Source organism: Meriones unguiculatus, chromosome 17 (genome assembly GCF_030254825.1).
Source record: "Meriones unguiculatus strain TT.TT164.6M chromosome 17, Bangor_MerUng_6.1, whole genome shotgun sequence".
Classification (NCBI taxonomy): domain Eukaryota; kingdom Metazoa; phylum Chordata; class Mammalia; order Rodentia; family Muridae; genus Meriones; species Meriones unguiculatus.
The window spans coordinates 83,521,085-83,539,475 of NC_083364.1; the positions used below are offsets into that span (position 1 = coordinate 83,521,085).

The following is an 18,391-nucleotide window of genomic DNA, read 5'->3' on the forward strand; positions in this document are numbered from 1 at the left end:
AGGTATTTGATCGTTCAAACTTTCATTACCATGTGTTCCTTTTTCCTTCCCTGGGTCAGTTTCCTCTTCCCATATTGTCCTATTTCTATTGTCATGTCTTGCTGAGAATTAATTGTATCAGTGCTGTGGAAAAAAATAGCTGAGATAATCAACAAACTTGTAAAAGTGAAGAGAGTTTCAGTACAAATACCTTAGACTCCAACATTTCTGAGAAGACAACAATCAGTCAAATACCTTGATATACAAATGACAAGAGATGCTAAAAATCATGATCGGAAAATGTAGTTAAAGTGGCCACATTTAAATAGCATACAAATAAATTTAGTGATCTTTGTCCATATTAGGATTCCTGATATAAACATCTCTATCTGGCAAGATGGTGTAATAATTTGTTAATGTCTATCATAGTCTTAGAGGACCCATGTAAATTTTTATTACAATATGCCCATGTGTCTTTTAATTTAGAAAAAGTGAACAGTACATCCAAACAAAGGCACTACAAGCCATTCAACTTTATTGGTTATTTGCAAAAGCTGATAAAACTATTTCCTTATTCAGCCATGTACTTCTTATAAAACCATTTATTCTACAGGATGCAGTCTCCACTTAAGGGACGTTGCGCTCATTGGAGGATATTCTGTTCTCCAACGATTTACTCTTACTGCAACACAAGTTGTCTGAGAGTACACGGGCATGATTTTTCTCTGAGCATTCAGTCTTGTGAACCTATGAGAAGAGTCAATATTTTGCAGCCCTGTTTTTAAGTATTTTAAGTACCTGTTACCACTAAAATGTTCACTAGATTTCTTCGTTTAGCTAAACTTTCAACTGTGCTGTATGTGGAAACAGTATAGCTGAGACCACATATTCCTTATGTACCACCTGCTGTCTACTGGGCAGGTTAATATATGCCTTTAATTTTACTTTTACTGAGTTCAGACAAGATTGTAGATATTTTTAAAGAGAATAATTATGTGTAGCTTATGAACCAGAAAACACACATTATTCTAAGTTACACTGTTGTAAAGTACATTGCTTGTTCATTCACCCATTAAGAACACAGAACAGAATGTTTTAGAAAAGACCTAGAGGATTAAAAGCAGGGTTCAAAGTCTCTAAGGACACTTTAGGGGAGTTAAAATTTATAGCAATAACACTATGAAAACAAGTTAAGTTATTTGATTATAAATACAAGTCTATTATTCTAAGAAAGTAGATGAGGAAATGCAAGATGCTATTTTATGTATTTTTATATGCATTTGTAGTATTAATGTGGCTACATACAATTTAATTTTTTCATTTTATTCACAGATTTCTCTCTAAATTGTTAGTTGCAAAAAAAATCACAACTATTTTATAGTGTTGGCATGTTAAATCTTTCCTAACTTAAGAAGAACTGAATAAAACTGGTTGCTTAAAATAGATGTGAGGAAGGTACTTTGGGAACAACAGCACTGGTTAGGGCACACATTATTAAGTCTTAATGGACCTTCTTAATCTATTGGAATCTAGATATGTATAATAATATCCAAATGGATCAGATAAACATACTTTATTAAATAGTCTTAAGTTAGTGAATAAAGGAAACTGAGTTTTGATTATTAAGGAAAAATATTTCCTAGTAATAGGATGTGTATTAAAATATATTACCTCCAAAGTATATTAGCATGTATATTGAAATGTATTTAAGTACAACAATATATAAATATTTTGAAATATTTCAAATAGTAGCTATGAATATTAAAGAATAAGAAACATTTGGGCATTTTTTTTCATTATTATTGTTGTTGTTATTATTATATTTACATTTTATTCACTTTGTTATCCCAGTTGTAGTCTCCTCTCTAGTTGTCTTCTCCTCCCTCTCTTCTTTCCTTATCTCTTTTCTCTAGTCCACTGATATGGGTGGTCCTCCATGCCTACTGTCTGACCCTAGCCTATCAGGTCCCATCAGGACTGCCTGGGTCCTCTTCCTCTGTTGGCTGGCTAGGTGGCCCTACCAGAGAGAAGCGATCAAGTAGCAGGCAACCTAGTTATGTCAGAGACTGCCTCTTCTCCTTTTATTAGGGAACATACATGGAGACTGAGCATCTTCTCTAGGATCCTTCTTGTTGTTTAGCTTCTTTGGGTCTGTAGGTTTCAGTAACTTTATCCTATGTTATATGGCTAATATCCACTTATAAGTGAGTATATACCATACTTAATTATTAAAAAAAGGAAATCACGAAATTTGCAGGCAAAGAAATGGAACAATTTATTTTTCTTATCCTTTATGCTATCAAAGACGAAGATAAGTTTTATTTATCTTAGTATTGATATTATAAAATAGGCACTTTGCCTAAATAAACTAATATAACTATGAACCAACCTGTTTACTCAAGTTATTTATTAACAAATAATCCTATAATTGGGAGGTATCAGAACTGGTGGCAAGTATGTATACATTCCAAGTAGCAAATAGAAAACTTATTTTTCAGGAATTCTGATTACTTCTGTAAGGACATACTTAGAATGAGTAAACAGACCATGTGAGCAAGAAATCCTAGCTACCGACAACTGCTTTCTAATCATATGAATCTTAGGTCATAGATTCCAGGAGTTAGACAAACCCAAATGCATATTGGTATCAGACCTTGAGTATTTTGACTCTCATTTTATATAATATTGCGTTGGCTATAGTTGCTACAAAGTCTTAAGAAAGGTAGAGTTACTTGTTGTCCAGAATGAGGGCATCAAGAATATTCTTTACACTCACAAAACATAGTCCTTTATGTAGAACAGAGGCAGTAATCCCCTAAGTATTTACATTACTGTGAGCAACGTTACTAAAGTTCTGCCTTAACTGTCACATGGTCTTCTTATTTCTTAAAAAAAAAAAAAAAAAAAAGGTTGATACAAGTTTTACTCAGCCACCATAACTATTTTTAAAAGAACCTACTCTTCTCTGTTTAATTGGCATATTAGTAATAGTCCTACTCAGCAAATCATCTCATTAAGCTACCTAGAGGGACACTTTGCCACCAGTTATCTTTAATCATTCCCTGGGCACTTTTGTTCTACAAATTAGGCAGTCTACATGTGCATAATTGAGATTCTCCTGCCTACAGGAGGATTTGGTAACACCCACTTTAATTTTTTTCTATTCCCTAGGAGTAGCAGTTAGGGGATTAAAATACCTCCTTGTCTTAAGTTGAATGGATAATGAAATTGATTTATGTGGGAGAACTATCACTCCTCTCGCTGCTTTATACTACCAGTGTAAAGTGACATAAGGTTTTAATATACTACATTAAGAATGTAAGGGCTGGAGAGATGGCTCAGTGGTTAAGAGCAATGTCTGTTCTTCCAAAGAATCCAGGTTGAATTCCCAGCGTCCACATGGCAGCTCACAACTGTCTACAATGCCAGTTCCAAGGGATCTGACACTTTCATACTAGTGCACATAAAATAAAATTAAATAAATTATGAAAAAAGGATTTTAATGAATTAAAAGTTACATGATTAGTAATTCAGAAGAAACTAGTACATCAAATGTTTGGATTTCAATTATAGAATGTTAAAAAATTAGAAACATTAGATCAAAGTGTTAAAATGCCATAATTTGTATTTTTCGACAGTTTTGGAGTCATATACAAAATAAGGAGGTATTTGAAGAACAACATTTGCCCTGGAATAATCTAGATAACAGCTGACACAATCTAAGGTTTTCCTATGTGACTTTTTTCAAATATAAAGTAAATATCATGTGTAGCCCCAGATAAGAGTTTCATAGACTATTCTTAATTGTTTGGTTCATGCCACAGACAAAAGATAATTCAAATATCAACAGCTTTATGTGTCTCTTGTCTTTATACTACCAAAACATAAGTAAAAATAAGTTTAAAAATTAAAACAAGGACTAGAAAATTGTCTTAGCGGTTATGATACTAACTACCTTTGCAGAGGACCAAGGTTTAGTGACCAACACAGTTATTTTCAGGCTCACAATTTCCAGGTAACTGCAATTATATAATATCTAATGCCCTCTTCTAAACACAGGTATGTACACATGTGAACCAAGTTTGTGCATGAAAAATAAAAAATAAAATTAAATAAGGTAAATTTTACTACCCCATAATTAATTTGCAAAATCATCAGTCCTTGGCTAATGTATTGATGCTTATGTAGACAAATATCACAAATGAAACTTTATTCATTATGTTAGTAAATTCACTTATCTGTCAATTTCTTGAAAATTGAGGCAATAAAACTATTTATGTCATTCCAAAATATTTAAAATATAACCTTTATATTGCAATATTTACCTAAAGTTCCTTTCTGTACTTCCACAGAAAGACAAGGAAGATCAGTGGCTGGAGAAGAAGGTCCAGGGAAACAAAGACCACATTATTTTGGAGCATCTGCAGTGGACAATGGGCTATGAAGTGCAAATCACAGCTGCCAACAGACTGGGGTATTCTGAGCCCACCGTATATGAGTTCAGCATGCCCCCAAAGCCCAACATTATTAAAGGTAAGCACATGTGCTATATCTTACTGACAATAAAAAGTAAACTAGATGAGCAGAAATGTCATTTTTATGCTCTAGTCCTGATTATTGTTGCATGTCCTAATGAAGTTTCATAGTTCTTCTTAACATGGGATTTTTTTTTTTAAGAAAATGTTTTGCTATCTAGAGCAGTAGCATTGAGTTGGGGGTGATGAGCAGAGGAAGAGAACTAAAGGTAAAAAAGATAGATGAAAATGCACCTGAAAAAAATGGGGAATATTAGAAGAAATATTTTTCATAGACTTCTTAGCCAATGACCTGGAACATGTTTTCCAGTTCTGGCTGGTTTGTCCACAGCGGACGATAGGCTTACCCATGCTTGACCAAGGAAGTTGACTTTGGAAGAGGCAGAAGAGCTTAAAATTCAGTTTTGTAAAGAGCTAGAGCTGGAGTTACAAAGAGGGTCAAATATATCAGAGAATTTTTTAATGTTTTCATTACAAACAAATCTGTGATCTCTATGGCAGGTATAACATTGTTTTCATTGCACATTAATATACTAATGAAATTACCATGTTATTAAAGTTCTTTTCAGATATAGTCTATGAAGAAAATAAAGCTAGGACATATACCATTTCAAAATAATATCCAATTTTGTTAGTTGGAGATTACCATATTTCTCAAGCTTTAGTATTTTTTGTTTTATGAATACATGTTATATATACGTATCATATATTAATATATTTTATGACTTATGTGATGAGAACAAAAATATTCATTCATAGAAATATGGCCTATTTCACTTGTAACATAGTATCATTATTAGAACATAATATTTTTCAACTGAGAAAAAATTCACACTGGTTATATTATTTACCTTATAATTTTAAGGTGGCAACAATATATTTTTTAATATGCTAGACTTGTAAAGTTGAATGAAGTCTGATATAAATAATCTTTCTTTGAATTACATTATAGTGATTATAAGATTTAAAAGAAATTGAACTTGTAACTGAGCATTGCTAATATTTATTCACAAATACTTCAAACTGTATATTTTTTTTATTTTTGAAATTTGGAAGTTAGGGTCCTCCTGAAATATTATGGATATCTTCTGTTGTTATTTTTTATAAATTTGAAAAGTACCCCTGTAATATCACATTATATTCTTGGAATTTTGGCAGGGAAGAGCTACTCATTTTACAGATGTGACTTTAAGAAGTTAAAATTTATTCACCTCAATTGCATTTGATATATATATCTGCATATATATATGCATAAATTTTGCCCAAGGGAAATGATTGATTTTTCTACATAAATGTGTTTGGATATAGTATCATTTATCAATTAATTTGTCCTTGTAAATTTGAAATACCAATAATCTCTTCTACAATGACATTATGTTTGTGGTAATCACATTCTTTGCATGTCTCCTAAACGTGAATTATGTAGAATCTCAAACTGAATCAATGTAGCTGACCAAGGACTCCCAAGCTTGTTCAACCTCCAGAGTTCTCATATTTGTTAATATAGGAAAATGAAATTATGATTGACTTTACTCAGCCATTCTCCATAGTTTCTGTTTTTTTAAGATTTTATTTATTTTATGTATATGAGTGTTCTATCTGCATTTACACCTGCCAGAGGAGGGAATCAGTTCACATTATAGATGGTTGTGAGCCACCATGTGGTTGCTGGGAATTGAACTCATGACCTTTGGAAGAGCAGACAGTGCTCTTAACCATTGAGCCATCTCTCTAGCCCCTCTCCATAGTTTCAAAGAAAATCTAAGTGCTTTATAAACCACATCACCATATAATATAATGAGATGGTAATATAAATTTCTGTAAAAACTAAGTGAAAGGAGCCTTACTTTTCTCAAAATAATAATAATAAATATTTAAGAGGAAAATGGAAATTTTATCACACTATGTGGTAAATGCACCACATTATCATATTGTACCTCAAATCTACTTATGTGTCCTATCAAAATTAATACCCTATGAAGTATAAGGTAGAGTAGTAATAATGATGATGCATTATTATATCCAAAATAAAATTTAGCCACGTGACTATTGTTGTGCTCACAGAATTCCAGATATAAAGTGTGAGTAAATAGCCTATAAATATAAACTATTAGCATATGTATTATGTGAGTGTATATTCAAGACAGAGATCAAGAAATAAAATTGAACACTCATTCTAAAAGTATTTTTAATTTTATTTTGGAAACTTGACATCTAATATACAAAAGAGATATGGAAAATGGAGAAAAGTATAGTTTTATTTCAAGTCTCTGTGGAGTATTAGAATACATTCATTTTTCTATAATAGCACATGTGTTAAAGTTGTAATTTTGACAAGTACTTAGATGAGGACCAAAGATTCACCTGTGCAAATAAAGGAACAAACAATAATGATCACAAACAGAGTAGTACAGGAATCAGACTCTGGCTAGCCCAGGAGTGAGTGAACACAGGATGAAGTTTGCAGAGAACATGCTGACATCAAGATACTTAGGAAAGAATCACAAATTATGTTGCTGAAATATGATAATGAAATGTTTCCCATAGGAGAATCTTTCAAAATTTACCTGAAGTGATTAACTTCTAAATATGTATATTAGGTGGAAGAAGTCACTGACACAAGTGCTTGTTTCCTTAGCAAATAAAAAAACAAACAGAAAAAAAAAGTACATCTGAAAGAGAATTTGGACATGTTGTTCTCAGGAGAATCAAATGAAGGGAACTGTATCTCAATAGCTAATAAAAACCATGTAATTAACTATTGCAGATCTTAAAGAACTGTTAGAAAAAAGTTAGCATATACCAGGTGTAGTCATTATATATTTTGCATTTATACAATTAAGTACGAGTGGTGAGACAAATATATTCTTGAGTAAAGGTCATAAAAGGAAGGAAAGGGAAAGCATCACCTTCAGCCATGCTCTGAGGGGAAACTCACAAGACCTTTCTACTAGACTAAAGTAGATAGACCAGATGGCTACTCGTTTCTTTGAAAGCACCTTTTATTTAAGTGAATAATTTTGTTGTCCAATTTTGTTTAGAGAATGATGGCTATAAAGTTCGATATTTATGAAGCATGTAATGTCAAATTATTAATTAGTTATGCATGTTACAAATGAGGTAAACATTGACTTGGAAATTTATATTATAAGGCTGTGAGAATTAACAGGTGAGTAGATTTTGTGGCTTAGTAGTGATAAACCCACTCAAAAACAGTATCTAAATTCCCTAAAGTGTTTCTGTTTGTAATATTCCTTGAGATTTTCTCAGCTATAGAAGGGTGCTCAAGGGGTCTCTCTTGTTTGCTGAAGAATCCAAGAACTGTAATAAAGGAAGAAAGAAAGATGTATTTTCACCAGTCATCTCCCCACTCCAAATTAAGGTCTCACAGAATTATTGGAGAAATATAAATGTCTTGAGAGTTAGAATGTGGCATTATGTGCTAAAGTACACTTACAATGCGTGAAATGCTTTGGGGAAACTGAACCAAAAAACACATGTCATTGCATGCCGCCTTGCCAAAATGATTCCGAAAGAGACTAATCAGAAATGGTTTACAAGATCAGACACAACTACAAGGCTTATTTCCCCTCTTTGATAATAGTTATAAGAAGCTTACCTGGGTAGAAAAAATGGAAATCACAAGAAAGACATTCAATGTGGAAAAAGTTGGACTGTTTCATATCTGAAGTAATAAGTTCCTAATCATAGGGTAGAAACAAACAAACATAGCTGCCAAGCTGTCTTAGAAGGTAGATGACTTCATTCTCCACTGTGAAATGGGAAGAAAGTCAATGTATCCAAGTAGGAAAAAAAATGAAAAGGAAATTATAGTATAAAAGTTGAATAAAGCATTTTTTTAATTTAGTAATTGAATCCAGTGCTTGACATGGCCTACTAAGCCACAGGGGTAGCATGGTTTTGTAGGCTACGGATTGCTCACTTAATATCCTGAGGTAATTGTCAAGGTTGTGATGATAAAGAATCTGGAAGCATTTAAATACATAACATTCAACAGAGTTAAGTTATATTTTCCATAGAATTTAAAAATGAACTTCACGTATAAAATACATGAGTATTTAAAAATCACAACTCATGATTCTTTCCCCAGTTTTAAATAAAAGATAAATTTATGATTATATCTGAAATGTTATTTATAAGAGAAAGGTAAAAGTGTTTAAGACAAAAAATTTTAAAGTTTATATTGATTAATTTTTGCATATTATATATTATAATATGTCTAAGTAAATATCCTGATATTTTGGTCATAAATCTCATTACTCATATGCATTAATCGTACTTCCAATATGTGCTACATCCACAGTGCAGATGTCATTGTTTTGATTAAATCGTTACTCTGTAATAATGTGCTTATAGTATACTTATATACAATATAGTCTTTTGAAGTTTTTTCTATCTATATATCTTGGTGACATCATATTCCACTCTAGTTTATGATACTGATTTAAAATTTTGTTTTGAAATTATGCTTGATTTTGATTAAGGTTAAGCTTATTTGGAAAGTTACTTCTTTTTCTTTACAGAAATATAAAACATTCTAAATGAACTATGTATCTTGAGATTTCAGGAAGCCAATTTCATTGTACCATAATATATAAATGAACAAACTATTGGATACTCCTTTTAAATTTATTGTTACAAAATGATTCAAATGCTATATGCAGACATAGGGATTGTTAAAATGAGTTTGACTTATTAGTGTTATAATTTTAATAAATAATTATAATACAATATTTCTGAATTGAATAGAATATAATATAGAGAATTATTAGACATCAATAGAGGTTGTGAAATATTGCACAAATAGTTTTATCTCCTAACACGTTTATTGGTACTTCCATTTGAACAGAGAATTTTCATCAATTGTTTTTGTTGTTGTTTTTTATTTGCCTTTGAAGTGAAGTCCTATATGATTTTTTGTCTCATTATTATTGGAGCAAAATTATGTTAAGATATATTAAAAATTAATACTAGAGAAATTTCCCATGGAAAGACATACAATGCAGACATATTCTTCAGTTTGTACAGTCTGAAGAAAATTGAATCACTGCTAAGAAAGTATAACTAATATTTTTAGTAAATTTCTATGATCATGGACCATAAAAGTGATATTTCTATGAATTATCAAGTAATATTATTTGTGTGGTTTCACTCTAACTCAAAGAAACACAATCATAGATGAATAAAAAAGATAAGAAAAGAGAGAATTCATTTGAATAGCAAATAAAAATGCCCTTTTTCTGATCCATTTTCTCAAATAAATACATTGAGACATCAAGATCAAATTGACGAAGTGGAACTTGATTTTAGCTTTCATAATTTTTCAGTATAGTCAAAATGCTTATGCTACAATCCCACAACATTAATTTTTTAGCACATAAAAACAAAATTATAAATTATGGTTATGGCCATTAATTTTAAAATAATTTGTGAAGATATTCATCAACACGCAGAAGTGGCAGTAGACAATTGACAGATTTCTTCTTCTATGCCTATGTAACATTCACTTGCATATTATAGTAATTTACATATTTCAGATTTTAATCATTGGTATTAAATATGAATGTTAATGAATTATGGTAAGAATACTGTGGAATATTACAGGCTTATGTGTAATGTGCTACTATGAATGTTCTAATTCACATTGAGATGATGACTTTTTCCTTATCAGTTTTCATGTTCAACATATAGTGATATTTTTTCACTTTACTACTAACAAAAGTAATACCTGAGCACACTAGTATGAACATTATTGAAATTTGTTCTCACATAAATTTTTGCTTTAGAGAAATTATTTTCAAAGGCATTTAATATGATGTTTTAATCTGTGTCTATGTCAGAGAAATTTTCTTCTAGGTAAATGTTAATGGCTATGTAAATATTTCATTAATTTTTTTCTATTTCTTTCTTTCCTACTATCGTTTTTCTCCTTTATTTTATTTTCATCTTTAAACTTTTATTATTTTATTTATTTTCTTGTGTTCTATATTCCAAAACAATTTTATCAACAGATAACTGCTGTGATGCGAATAAAGGTGAAAATGGAAGCCATTCATGGCAGCTGAATGCTGCTAGGTTTTCTCTCATTATAGCCATGAGTTTGGTCTTGCTTGTTTGATGTTAATATGTTCTAAGCCACTCCCTGAACAGAGATAAACAAAAGATAGCAACTGGCTAATCAACAATTATAATAAAAATTTTTGTAGTCTAATTTATCTTTACACAATTAGCTTTCCCCTATTTTCACCACATCGTCTAATTTTACCTTGATAACATGGAAGAAAGCAACGCAGAAGGAAATTCCAGAAGGACTTTTTTCTTTCAACTTCTTTTTCAGTAACAATGCTTCACTCCAGAGACTTTTATTTTGCGAAGTAGATTTTGTAATATACAGTTACCTTCTACATTGAACTTATGCATTTTCTATAGCAAGTCCTGTTTTCATTTGATTAGTTTACAAATATAATTCAACATCTATCCATAAATATAAAACATGAATTGTTGGTTTATAAAATCATGAAACATTCCATAATCCTTTAAAGCTGTTAAACGAAAGTTTTTGGTTTTGTCAACATTTCTAAAATTTTATAGTTTCTGCCATTTATATAAAACACAAAGTTGATACCTTAATATTTGAGATACATATATAGTTTACTCTGCGTTCTGTAATTTAAGATAAACAGTGTCTGATGAAACAAAAGTGAATCAATTTTCTTCTTTTAAATTTGAAAATCCAATTAAAATTATCTTAAGTGAAAAGTCCTCTCTACCATTGTCCTGACTTTGTAAATTTAATCTCCGTTCCAGTGATATTTTGGTCAGGATCCAAGTGCTGCAAATCTAACACCCTATGCTTGTATGTATTGCATTTTTCTGAACTCCAGACAGTCCTGTCTGTGCAAGCATCAGAATGAGAAATGACTATTTTAGGCATTACTTTACTGAAAATGAGATAAGAAAAAGAAGCTGTTGAATTCAGATTTTCAAAAGAAGTTCAATTGGAAGAAATGCACAAAGAATGGTGTCATTTTCTCCAGTTTCAGTTATTTGAAAATGAAAAGAATGTGATGTTAGCTATCAACCACATCCTAAAATGTAATGCTCACTACTTACGCCAATTTGGAACACACACACACACACACACACACACACACACACACACACACACAGTTTATAAAGACAAACTTTAAGTCCTTACTTGATAAATCAAAAAACTAAATTTCAACTTTCAAGATTCAACAACCAAAATCAAGCATTAAGCTTCTCTGAAAGACTGTCTGTATTTATTTTGTTGATACACGAACATATTATTTATTATGAGAGGTCCAAAGTGATTACATATGCATTAATGATCAGTTGTATTTTGATTTATAATTTAGAACATCCTTGCTTTCAACTATTGCTTTTCTCTTGTAGTTTGCAAAATAATCTGAGAGATGACTCATTGAAAAATATTTTTCTTCTTTTCTGAAACATAACCAAAAATTCTAATTCATCCAGAAACTGAATATCTGGGGAAATATCTTTAATTTTTTTGTAATATAACAGAAACCATGTTTTTCTCATTAGATACCTATTAATGGATTTGCATTAGAGTTCTTGATGTTTCACTTAGGAGATGATATGTTCATTATTGATGAGGAGAAAATCTTGACAGTGAAGGAAATTCAGGTAACACGCTTCTAAGCATTTTTCCCATTCTTTAGTCCATTACTCAATCCTAGTAAGTGAAAGATTACCATGAAAAAAATGTCACATGTTATTTAACCTGACTTGACATCAGAAAACACGAAATACATGATTAGTCAATCATATGTTTTTGATTTTTAAGTTTATATCCCATAACAGCATTCTAAAAGTGATATGATGAGCACTCAGCCTCACAGATAGAAATGAATTCATGAGAATTTTATAGAAATTAAAAATAATCCTTGTGTGCTTTGCTGTTTTTCCACGTAATTGAAAGGCACCAAATACCTAACAATGAAGTTATTCCATTGCACCAAGGGACCCCAGAAATTACACACTTATTGATGCAGAAAGGAATTGGCAAGGTTCTTGTTGCTAAGTTATGGCTTTTATTATCAAGCTTCATTAATGTGTGAAAACATCAACCTTACCACTACATCCATTTTTCTACTTACCATTACTCAATGAATATCTGCAATGTGATTCATGGTTTAAAAAAAATCTTGTACTTCTTAGTTTCTAACACCTACTTTTCTCCTGTTTGTTTTTAAACTTCAATTATTGAAGGTTTAGGAATGTGTGCGTTGAGGTGAGTGTACTATTAGTTATTATAGGTATTTAGAGATTTTTGATCTAACAATAGGTCTGTCATGACTCCCCTGTTTCAGTAGTATCACAGTAAGAGAGCTAAGTGGATCTGCTTATGCATGCCATGTTATATGTGTATGTGTGATGTCTTTTCATTCATTTGAGAATGCCTCCATTTTCTTTTCTCAACTCTAGCAAAGTAACCCTGGCATCTACTCTCAGTAGACTCTTTCCTAATAAAAATGTAATAATTATTTATTAGGTCACTGTAGGGCCTGAAATAGATGGCTAGGCTGTAGGAATAGGTTCTTCCCTACAAAATGACTTCTCAGAATTATTGCCATTCCAAATTCTCCACTTTATAATCTATGGATTTTATATAACTAAACATAATTTTATGAAATCCATGTTTAGGCTCTTTCAAGACCTGTGAGGGTAAATATATGTATATTACTAATTAACAATAAAAATTTTGACATTTTAATGGCTTTATCCTTTTTTATTTTCCTTTTCATAATTTATCTAAACATTTAAGAGTTTAATTAATTATATTTCAGTAAACTTTAAGCTTTAAATTCTTATTTCTAATGTGTTCTTTATGTAAGTATAATTAGTTTTAGTTCTACTTATATGTAACAAATGCATTCACAAATTTTATTTTATAAGTCTTAAAACATTCACCTTTATGCTTTAAGTTAATTATTTAAAAGGATGTATATGACTATACAAGTTGTATAAATGAAATTAGCTTGATAACTGCCATTCATTAATTCAAATACTGTGTAACACTGCCCATATATTAGGATTAATTTATATTTAAATCAATGTGTGAAAACTTTCAGTGAATCCTCTGTATTTTAATCTAACTATTCTTTGAATTTATCAAGGCATATTGTACATCACAGTTTTGTCATATATAATTGAATCAGGATGGACACTTTTTTATATACAAATATTTAAGCATGATATGATAATCACCAAGAAGCAATAATTTGACAATTTAAGATGACTAACAATAGATCAATAGAAAGCAACGTCTTAATCTTATTTTCAAGAAAAATGTTCAGCATTATATTTGGGAACATCTCTTTTCAGTGAAAACATGAGAAATATTCCTGGTGACACAAAATCTTGTTAAAAATTCAAAAGTTGTTTTAAAAATGCAAGTAATTAAATTTTTTCATTTTGTTGTAATGTTAGAAATATCAAGAGTTCTAGAAAGACAGTGATAGTAGTAACTATCATCATACATAATTATCTGAAATAATGCCACCTGAATAAATAAATAAACATACATAGAAGTAAATGGCCTAAATAACTTGCCATTTTTTAGGTATTTTGTGATGGTTGATTTCAGTGGTGCATGATGCCTTGGCTTTTAACAATTTCAATGACTCTGGTTAAGTAACCTTTCTCTCCTCAAAAACCTCTTCTTTATAATTATGCCACCATCTTTAGAAACTCTTTACCCCTCCTGCCATTTATTCTTTTTTATGTGAAGGAATAAGTATATTTCCTATACTTTGTTTTCTGTTAAACATACATAAAATCCATTTCTTGCCCCTGTAGTTACAGAAAAATATAGCATAAAATATTAAGTCAATGTATTTAACCGATTGTTCACATTTCCCTTTCACGTAATGGAATACATAACAGTTCCGGATTTGATTATGAAATCAACTTAAATTGCAGTCCAATGCCCATATAAATTATGTCATGAATAAAATAGAAAGTTAATTTCACTACAGAAGATTTTCTAATATGAAGTTTACTACTTTCCTAAAGTAAAAATAGTACTTCTATTTTTTTCATTGAATGCCCTTCCCAATAATGAATAAATCAGATTATTACTCTGTAGTCAATATTTTAAAATTATATTTTATGTTTTCACAGATGACAATAGGTACATTTAGTTTAAAACTAATTTATATGTACCATGGTAAGACAATTATGGCTTCCATATCAAGCTTTAGTTTACAGAATTTAAATTTGTTACATCTACGATGACATACTGGGTAAAATTAACATTCATATATTGAATCTCCTCCAACTCACAGTTACTAACTTTTAACCCTAAAATATTTGTTATGAAATGCTTCATATATAAAGTGGTTATTTTATAAAATCATTCTATCAGAATTTCTTGAAATGGAAGGAAAACAACTTTGAAGGGGTGTAAAAGTGCACATGTTTAATTAAAGTGTGTTGTACATGCTTTGGAGGCACTCAGATCTGTGATGACATCTTCTATAGGTTGATACTCATCTTATCTATTGTAAAATACAGTCATGAATTCATCCACATACACCTACATTTCATTTTAATATTAAATAAAATTGGTTGTTTTATATCTATTGGTCAAACAGTTTCTCAATTTATGTATATTTAATATGTACTATTTATCACTTTGCTTTAAGGAGAACAATAAAAACTTAGAGGTTATGAAAGTTGTGTAATTTTTAAAATACAGCATCATTTAAAAATTATACTTGATTCCATTTAATTTTATGTGTGTACTAAAAGGGCAATGTGAACTGGTTCTTTCAAGAGAAATAAACTAAAATTTACTGCTTTAAATAACATCCACAATTCACTTATTTATGACTTCTATCATATTTTTACATTGACCTTATGTATAATTTTTATACTTAAAACTGACTATTTGGATCATCTTAGTTGCATTTGTTTTCATCGCAGATCATTTTATTGAAAATATGTACGTGTTGTAAATGTATTGTCTTTGGTATCATCTCTTATTTAACACCTCCCATATATTATCCAGTGCAATGTGTAATCCTGTGCATGTGTGCCATGGTGGATTCAATGTCATTTTATTTTATGTATTTCTGTCTCCTCCATTGTTGTAATAAAGAAAACTGAGGAAAATCTTTGTTATATGTGTTTTCTTTATTACTGTTACAGACTTTCTGTCCTTTTGTGTGTTTTCATTTTTAACTTGGTCAAAATCAAACTCTGAACAGTTTTGTTAGTAGTCAAGAACTAGTGACAAACTTTATTCAGTGAATGATTTCAATATTGAAATAACTGATATACTATCATTAAAAAGGTAATTTCATAAAATAATTTAAAAACGGTACCCAACTTTGTTCATGATAAAGTGTCTTCATGTTACATTTGTTATTGTTATAATGTACTCATGAAACTTAGTCACTCCTCAGAGGTCTAAATAATCACAGGATATTTTTAGTAAACCACATAAGTGGAGAACTAATTGCAGTTAATCCAGTCTTAGTAATTTCTGTTACCAATAAAAGTTCATAAAAGAACATAAAATATCTGATGTAAATTTTCTCATTTATTTCCCCTTTTTCAATATAATAATTTATGCTACTAAAGAAATACCATGAGAATATAATTGTAAAAGCCATAAACATTCTCTGCTCATCTGTAGATAAAGTAAAAATAAAAGCCTTTTGTTTATTAATAAGAATATACCACAAAGGCAAGAAAAGCTTGTATTTTTTTTAATACAAACTCATAAAACAGAGAGTAAATCAAGTAACATTCAATTTAATCTTCATGTTAGCCATGTGGAATACAGCATTTCCCTTATAGAGGAGAGTACCCAGATTCAGAAAAGAGGAGCAATTTTCATTTTACTTATTTATCATTCATTTAGTTAATACTATAATTTGATTGTTGAGTAACATGTCTAGTTACATATCATTTTTGCATTGATAAATGTACCTCTCATATACAGGTGAATATAAATCATTTCATTTTCATGGACAGAATAAGCGGTATAGAATTAAAATGAACTTCTTTTTAAGATTTATGTTTTTTGTGTCATATTATGTTATCTACCCATGGACATCCCATTCTGAAAGTCTAGCATAATATATCTACCATTTGCTTAAATATATTTGCACATGCCATGATTGAAAATTTACATTTTCTATTTTCTTTGATTGATTTAAATTTAAACAAGTTTAACATACTTAGATAGAAACATTTATTTATCTTTCATTGATGTGTATATTCTTCCTGAAGCTCCTTTAAAATAAAATGATAATATTCATTGGAAATTGATTATCGGACAACCACTAGAAATTGTATGTTCACTGTTTTAGGCCACCTTGGTCTCATAAGTCCTATTTTATGCTACTTGAAGAGTCTAGAAACATTCGAGAAAATATAAAACTTTCTAATCCAATACTCATCAAGCCCTATCATTTTATGAAGTCAATAAATGGAACACTTTTCTAAAGGCCAATAAATCAATTATTCATAATTTAAAGTAAATTGAGGTGTCAGATTTTTCTTTCTGTTTTAATTTGTACAGTTGGTGTAACTGTAGCTGTGCCCTATATTTAATATTCTCATATTCCTGTGATTTAACTTCTTAGATTTCTTCTTGATTGGCCAAGCAAAAAACAGAGCAGTAAATACATGTACTTGCCAAGCACACTTGCTTTAAATTATTTTCCTTCAGGCAATGCAGCCATCCTGATGAGACCAGATAGGCTAGGGTTAGATGGAAGTGGAGGAGAACCTACCCTATCAGTGGAATCAGAAAGGGGCAAGGAGGAGAAGAGGGAGGGAGAGGGGACTAGGAGGGGATGAAGGAGGGTATACAGCTGGGATACAAAGTGAATAAACTGTAATAAATAAAAAATTATAAAAATAAAAAAAATATTTTCCTTCTAGTATTTGTTAACATTCTAATTCAACCTTTATATAGGACCACTTTCCAGACATCATTTGGGCCAATTGAATTTTTAGTGAAGTTCTTGTTCTTTTACAAATATTCTGAAAATGGAATAATTTAGTTCCATAATTCATAAAAGTAGATAATTTTCTACTTATCTGAAAATATTTGGCTTACTGCCTACTCAAATGAATATAGATGGTTCTAATTTAATATTTGTTCTTTCACTTTAAGACAAGAAAATGACTAGCTCCTAAAGACATGATATTTATTTTATTTTATTTCATCTCCAGCCATTTCTTTAATATCACTATAATATATATTACATTCAAAAATAACTATAAAAATAGAAGGCTTTCTGTATGGATAAATTAATTTCTTCCAAATTTTCATTTCTATATTAAAGAGCGCATAAGCTGTAATTTTTTTTAAATAAACTTTTTTTAAAGATGTATTTATTTTATGTATATGAATGCTCTGTTTTCACTCACACACAACAGAAAAGGAAATCAGATTCCATTACAGATGGTCGTGAGCCACCATGTGGGTGCTTGGAATTGAACCCAGGACCTCTGGAAGAACAACCAGTGTTCTTCTTCCAAAGGTCCTGAATTCAATTCCCAGCACCCACATGGTGGCTTATAACCATCTACAGTGAGAGCTGCTGCTCTCTTCTGGTTCTCCAGTATACACGCAGGCAGAATACTTTATAAATAATAAATAAATTTAAAAAAAAGTAAGCTGTAAATTAAGTGTTATTTTCTCTATGTTTTCATAAGACATGAATTGCACATATACAAAATGTTAAATGGAAAACTACCAAGGTTATTTTCTAGCCTGTACATACTGTTATTATCAGATTATTACAAAATTTTATTTGATGGAGGAAATACTCTTTGGTTTTAATCTT

At 30.4% G+C, this 18,391-nt stretch overlaps 1 protein-coding gene across 2 annotated transcripts in view; it reads left to right on the forward strand.

The window, feature by feature from the left end:
• Window positions 1-18,391, forward strand: part of Ncam2 (neural cell adhesion molecule 2) — a 465,089-nt gene that overhangs the window by 412,494 nt on the left and 34,204 nt on the right. The window contains exons 15-16 of one of the 2 annotated variants that reach the window (XM_060370676.1): window positions 4,332-4,512; window positions 10,547-15,690. In XM_060370676.1, the coding sequence (XP_060226659.1) occupies window positions 4,332-4,512; window positions 10,547-10,653 (288 nt within the window). In that variant the 3' untranslated portion in view covers window positions 10,654-15,690. Of the gene's footprint in view, window positions 1-4,331; window positions 4,513-10,546; window positions 15,691-18,391 lie in introns of those variants that run through there. The other variant, XM_060370675.1, reaches the window with a different exon arrangement.